This window comes from Salvelinus fontinalis, unplaced genomic scaffold (assembly GCF_029448725.1).
Source record: "Salvelinus fontinalis isolate EN_2023a unplaced genomic scaffold, ASM2944872v1 scaffold_0166, whole genome shotgun sequence".
In the NCBI taxonomy this organism is placed as follows: domain Eukaryota; kingdom Metazoa; phylum Chordata; class Actinopteri; order Salmoniformes; family Salmonidae; genus Salvelinus; species Salvelinus fontinalis.
Window position 1 is genome coordinate 298,515 of NW_026600375.1, and position 7,258 is coordinate 305,772.

The 7,258-nt window shown below is 42.3% G+C and overlaps 1 protein-coding gene across 1 annotated transcript; it reads right to left on the minus strand.

Annotated features, from left to right (window-relative positions):
- Window positions 1-548: 548 nt before the first annotated feature.
- LOC129844022 (gastrula zinc finger protein XlCGF49.1-like) lies at window positions 549-6,543 on the minus strand. Its single transcript, XM_055912392.1, has 2 exons — window positions 6,057-6,543; window positions 549-2,615 (listed from the first exon to the last, which is right to left on the minus strand). Exons 1-2 carry the CDS (start codon window positions 6,316-6,318, stop codon window positions 2,092-2,094), a joined length of 786 nt encoding a protein of 261 aa, XP_055768367.1. The 5' UTR covers window positions 6,319-6,543; the 3' UTR covers window positions 549-2,091.
- Window positions 6,544-7,258: the final 715 nt, after the last annotated feature.

Below are 7,258 nucleotides of genomic sequence, written 5' to 3' on the forward strand. Positions count from 1 at the left end.
TGTAAAGAGCGTGAATGTTGTAGCTATGTTTGCTAGAAAGCTACAGAGGTGTCTGACTAACTGTTGTTGTTGAAGGAGCGTCCCGTCCACTAGATTATACGTCACACTGGCAGCATCGCCTGAACCTAAAAGACGCACTGTCTGCATCTGCTGACTGGAGTGGGCAACGCAGCTGAGGAACCAAAAGCTTATTTTTCATGTATTTCATAAAAGTCGATTATTATATTAAGTCGTTCAAATAAAAGCATGTGTTGATTGAGTCGTTTTTAATGAGTGATAATTTAAAACAAACTTTAGACCCACTACATATTTACATTGAACCATAGTTCTGACATGGATCATTTTGACCCCAGAGCCATATCTTTTATCAGAGCCAAAATGTGGTTTATTCCATTTTTCATGACTTTGTCAATCAACTTGTTCTTAATTCATCTAAATCATGGTTTAGTGTTTCTGTATCAATATGGACTTTTAACAAACTCAAATCCTTAGGAGTAATTTTGACTCCAGCCAAAAGCTCCTTTGATAAATAGGACATTTATTTCAAATCAAAATCAAATCACATTTTATTGGTCACATACACGTGTTTAGCAAATGTTATTGCGGGTGTAACAAAATGCTTGTGGTTCTAGCTCCGACAGTGCAGTAATATCTAACAATTTCACAACATATACCCAATACACACAAATCAAAGTATTTGAATGTAGGTTTCTCTGTAGACATGATCCATCCCACCAGAGGGTGGAGGGGCACCTGTATCAGTGGTTTTGACCAGATAGACACCTGCAGACACACAGTATAGTGCCTCCCATGTACTCTCCTAAGATTGGACTTTTCTATACCACGTATCACATGACTGTGTACAAAACTGCCAATGGTAGAAAACACTGCCAGTGTAATAGAGTGCATTCGTTAAGTATTCAGACCGTTCACTTTTTCCAATTAGTTACATTACAGCCTCATTCTAAAATTGAAGATTTTTTCCCCTCATCAATCTACACACAATACCCCATAATGACATCACAATACCCCATAATGACATCACAATACCCCATAATGACATCACAATACCCCATAATGACAAACCAAAAACTGTTTTTTAGACATTTTTTCACATGTATTTACTTAAGTATTCAGACCCTTTGCTTTGAGACTCGAAATTGAGCTCAGATGCATCCTGATTCCATTGATCATCCTTGAGATGTTTCTACAACTTGATTGGAGTCCACCTGTGGTAAATTCAATTGATTGGACATGATTTGGAAAGGCACACACATGTCTATATAAGGTCCCACAGTTTACAGTGCATGTCAGAGCAAAAACCAAGCCATGAGGTCAAAGGAATTGTCCGTAGAGCTCTCAGACAGGATTGTGTCAAGGCACAGATCTGGGGAAAGGTACCAAAAAATGTCTGCAGCATTGACGGTCCCCAAGAACACAATGGTCTCCATCATTCTTAAATGGAAGAAGTTTGGAACCACAAATACTCCTTCTAGAACTGGCCGCCCGGCCAATTTGATAAATCGGGGGAGAAGGGCCTTTGTCAGGGAGGTGAACAAGAACCCGATGTTCACTCTGACAGAGCTCCAGATTTCCTCTGTGGAGACGGGGGAACCTTCCAGAAGGACAACCATCTCTGCAGAACTCCACCAATCAGGCCTTAATGTAGCAATGATTAAATTGTCAACATTTATTTCAATGGACAATTCTTTGAACTGTTCTGTGAAAGGTGTCGGCTAGAGATGACTTGCAGGAGCTTGCAGGGATTTGGAGTCTTGCATGTCGTCTACTTTGATGCTAATTAGCATTTTCAAACCCGAGAGTAAAGAAGACAAATATATTGATAAAAGTATTTGTATTTAGTATAGATCCCATTAGTTCCTGCCAAGGCAGCAGCTACTCTTCCTGGGGTTTATTATGGATCCCCGTTAGTTCCTGCCAAGGCAGCAGCTCCTCTTCCTGGGGTCCAGCAAAATTAAAGGCAGTTATACAATTTTAAAAACATTACAATAAATTCACAAAAAATTGTGCACTAACATTACACAAAGTGAACTCAAGTCTGACAGCCCAAACAAAAACACACATTCTCAGTCAAAAACACAAGTCAGAACACAGCCTCTCGATTCTCTCATGTGTTTTCAGGTTCTCTGACTGGGAAAAGGTCTTTCCACAATGAGAGCAGTGGTATGTCTTCTCCTCCTGTGTATTTGTATGTATTCTTTCATGCTCTTTCAGGTACCTTAACCGGGTAAATCTTTCTCCACACTGGGAGCAGCGGTACATCTTCTTACCTGTGTGTGTCCTCTCATGTTTGTTCAGGTTTCCTACCTGGCCAAAACTCTTTCCACAATGGGAACATTGGAAAAGCTTTTCCCCTGTGTGTCCCCTCTCATGGTTTTGCAGGCTCCCTAACTGGGTAAACGTCATTCCACATTGGGAACAGTGGTAAGGCTTCTCTCCAGTGTGTATTCTCTTATGTGTTCTCAGGCTCCCTAACTGAGTAAAACTCTTTCCACACTGGGAGCAGTGATGTCGTCCTGCTGGTTTGGACGTCTCGGGGTCTGGTTTCCCTGAAGGACTCTTCCTGCTGTCAGAAGGAGAGTCTGGTCTCTCTCCTGTCAAAGACAAACAGATGAGTTAATTAAACAGAGACCTGAATGAAACCTCCACATGATAAAACTTCCTATGACGTATAATCTAGACTAGATCCCTCAATCACCTGAAGTCAGTTTTCACAAGTATTATTAAAGCGACTACAAAATGCAGGTCTCTGTGTGGTTCTTAGTCAGAGAGGCCGTCAGTCAGTATGGTCAGGAGGAGTTGAGGAGTCTGGTTGCCTTCTACAAGGAGCTCTTGACTAAGGCATAATTACACCAGAGGAAGTCCTGTCAGAGTAATCCCAGTACAAGAGATTTGCCCAGGGCCCATCAGCTGTCCTGTCAATGTCCTGCAGTCAGGTGTGTACTGGGATAATGTTACCAATGTCATAAACGTGAGCTGCATATTTTGATATACTGACGGACGTCTCCTTGGTGCTTCCTGTCTCCACTGACGGACGTCTCCTTGGTGCTTCCTGTCTCCACTGACGGACGTCTCCTTGGTGCTTCCTGTCTCCACTGACGGACGTCTCCTTGGTGCTTCCTGTCTCCACTAACGGACGTGGATATACAGTATATCACAAAAGTGAGTACACCCCTCACATTTTTGTAAATATTTGAGTATATCTTTTCATGTGACAACACTGAAGAAATGACACTTTGCTACAATGTAAAGTAGTGAGTGTACAGCTTGTATAACAGTGTAAATTTGCTGTCCCCTCAAAATAACTCAGCACACAGCCATTAATGTCTAAACCGCTGGCAACAAAAGTGAGTACACCCCTAAGTGAAAATGTCCAAATTGCTTTACATTGTAGCAAAGTGTCATTTCTTCAGTGTTGTCACATGAAAACTCAAATATTTACAAAAATGTGAGGGGTGTACTCACTTTTGTGATATACTGTATGTGGATATATTGAAGCAACATCTCAAGACATCAGTCAGGAAGTTAAAGCTTGGTCACAAATGGTTCTTCCAAATGGACAATGACCCCAAGCATACTTCCAAAGTTGTGGCAAAATGGCTTAAGGACAACAAAGTCAAGGTATTGGAGTGGCCATGACAAAGCCCTGACCTCAGTCCTATAGAACATTTGTGGGCAGAACTGAAAAAGTGAGTGCGAGCAAGGAGGCCTACAAACCTGACTCAGTCACATCAGCTCTGTCAGGAGGAATGGGCCAAAATTTACCCAATTTATTGTGGGAAGCTTGTCGAAGCCTACCCGAAACATTTGACCCAAGTTAAACAATTTAAAGGCAATGCTACCAAATACTAATTGAGTGTGTGTGAACTTCTGACCCACTGGGAATGTGATGAAAGAAATAAAAGATGAAATAAATCATTCTCTGTACTATTATTCTGACATTTCACATTCTTAAAATAAAGTGGTGATCCTAACTGACCTAAGACAGGGAATTTTTACTAGGATTAAATGTCAGGAATTGTGAAAAACTGAGTTTAAATGTATTTGGCTCAGGTGTATGTAAACTTCCGACTTCAACTGTGTCTCTGTTCGCCTGCCTGCCGGGATGATATACAGGAAAGTGTCTATGCCTGCTAGGATGATATACAGGAAAGTGTCTGTCCGCCTGCCTGCTAGGATGATATACAGGAAAGTGTCTGTCCGCCTGCCTGCTAGGATGATAAACAGGAAAGTCTCTGTCCGCCTGCCTGATGGGATGATATACAGGAAAGTGTCTGTCCGCCTGCCTGCTAGGATGATATACAGGAAAGTGTCTGTCCGCCTGCCTGCTAGGATGATATACAGGAAAGTGTCTGTCCGCCTGCCTGCTAGGATGATATACAGGAAAGTGTCTGTCCGCCTGCCTGCTTGGATGATAAACAGGAAAGTGTCTATGCCTGCTAGGATGATATACAGGACAGTGATCATCATTTAAAGCATTAAGTAGGTATACACCATGTCTGACTTCCTTAATAAGTCCTATAGATACTGTTCATAATCTAGTCATACACCATGTCTGACTTCCTTAATAAGTCCTATAGGTACTGTTCATAATCTAGTCATACACCATGTCTGACTTCCTTAATAAGTCCTATAGGTACTGTTCATAATCTAGTCATACACCATGTCTGACTTCCTTAATAAGTCCTATAGGTACTGTTCATAATCTAGTCATACACCATGTCTGACTTCCTTAATAAGTCCTATAGATACTGTTTATAATCTAGTCATACACCATGTCTGACTTCCTTAATAAGTCCTATAGATACTGTTCATAATCTAGTCATACACCATGTCTGACGTCCTTAATAAGTCCTATAGATACTGTTCATAATCTAGTCATACACCATGTCTGACTTCCTTAATAAGTCCTATAGGTACTGTCCACTGTTTCAGAGTAGGAGTGGCCATGACCCTTCCAAATTCTAAGGACTACGCTAGCTGCTGTAACCACAGCAACATTTATTTCGGTGACAGAATTATAGAGTAACTTTGGAACACGCTAGAAACACTACATGACCAAAAGTACGTTAACACCTGCTCGTCAAACATCTTACTCCAAAATCATGTGAATTAAAAGGAGGATTGGTCCCCCCTTTGTTGCTATAACAGCCTCCACTCTTCTGGGAAGGCTTTCCACTAGATGTTGGAACATTGCTGTGGGGGACTTGCTTCCATTCAGCCACAACAGCATTAGTGAGGTTAGGCGATTAGGCCTGGCTCACAGTTGGTGTTCCAATTCATCCCAAAGGTGTTTGATGGGGTTGAGGTCAGGGCTCTGTGCAGGCCAGTCAAGTTCTTCTACACCAATCTCGACAAACCATTTCTGTATGGACCTAGGTCCAGGGGCATTGTCATGCTGAAACAGCAAAGGGCCTTCCCTAAATTGTTGCCACAAAGTTGGAAGCACAGAATCGTCTAGAATGTCATTGTATGCTGTAGCGTTTACACCACTCCAGCCTACGCTTGGCACTCTAGCAATGATAAAGTACTTTATGATAACGCGGAAATTAAATAAACCATTTGGTTTCATTTTTATTATGGAAGATTGAATAAGTGTGTTTCAAACGGTTTGCTTGGAATGATTTGTAACGTCTCGACTATCTGTGCATGAGAGTCCGTTCAACTCAGTTTCCCTGCCTGAAAAAAAGTGTATTCGCGCACGCAAACTCAGGAAGAAACTGACCGCGTTTTGCGACTGTCGGCTCACTTGACGGCAGTCAACAGTGGGCTAGGAATCGCCACCAGTTTAGCACAATGGAATTGCAGTATTGAATGAAAGCAAGTCCATTCCGTGAGACATTTAAGTTGTGATTTTGCGTGCAAATCCATTGTTAAAGTTTTGTTGTTGACCAGCTTGTTGATGGTATTCACATCTTACAGTGTAGCTTTAACAATTCCTACATTAATAAACGGCATTTAAGCTCAGAACTAGAGTAGAATGCCGTTGTAAAGCCACGCATCAGTTCAAAAACTATTTTCAAGACAGGACTTACTGGTGTTACTCAGATCTTCTGTCTCCTCCTCTTCCCTCTCCTCCTCCTTCAATATGACAGTTATCTCTCCTTCATTCACTCCAGAAAAAGTATAATCGTTTTCTTCCCCTTCTTCCTCTGTAACAGCCTCACCCTCTACTTCTTCGTTTACTATGACATCCTCCTCTTCATCCTCTTTCACGACAACGTTCAGCCAAATACCTTCTTTCTCCTTCCAGCAGACCTCTTTTTTAGCAGGAGGGCAGTAGCTTGCTGAGCTCATGGTCGGGGATGTTAGCCAGCTAACCTAGCTAGTTAGCGACTAGCCTAGTGATAGGCTCATTTATCAAGCCAGCTACCGTTCCCTGACTAAACGGAAATATGACATTAAATGGGGAAACTAGTTAAAAGACAGAATTATGTTTCACATACAGAGGCAAATATACACCGAGGCAGTCTGAACAGCTTGAATGTTTCCGCCAGGAAGCTACCGAGGTGGCTGACTAGATGTTGTTGAAGAAGCGTCCGGTCCACTACATTATACGTCACTCTGATAGCATCGCCTGAAAAACGCATATCGCCATCTGTTGACTGGAGTGGTTAACGCAGATAAATGTAATAGACAACTACAGATTTGTAATAAGTATGAATTTAAAACCTACTTCTACATTCTACCAACTCAACAGATATTTCTACTACAGTGAATATTAACCAGTGAGGTGGGTCTTTCCACATTCTACCAACCAACAGATGTTACTACTACAGTGAATATTAACCAATGAGGTGGGTCTTTCCACATTCTACCAACCCAACAGATATTTCTACTACAGTGAATATTAACCAATGAGGTGGGTCATCCAGACAGTCCTCTGGGTAACCCCGCTGTCTGAAACGCTCATCCAGACAGTCCTCTGGGTAACCCCGCTGTCTGAAACGCTCATCCAGACAGTCCTCTGGGTAACCCCGCTGTCTGAAACGCTCATCCAGACAGTCCTCTGGGTAACCCCGCTGTCTGAAACACTCATCCAGACAGTGGGCTTGTTGTCATAGTCACTCTGTGGACCACTAAACCTGCGTCTGCGACAGTATTGGCTGATGGAGGAGGCTATTTTCTAGGGGTGTAGGATGGAAGCTAACAGGGAATTCCTGTCCGTCGACTTCCTGTTTAGGCCTGTGCTAAAGCCACCCCTCCCCCTCTTAATCAAAATGTCCAAATAACTTGT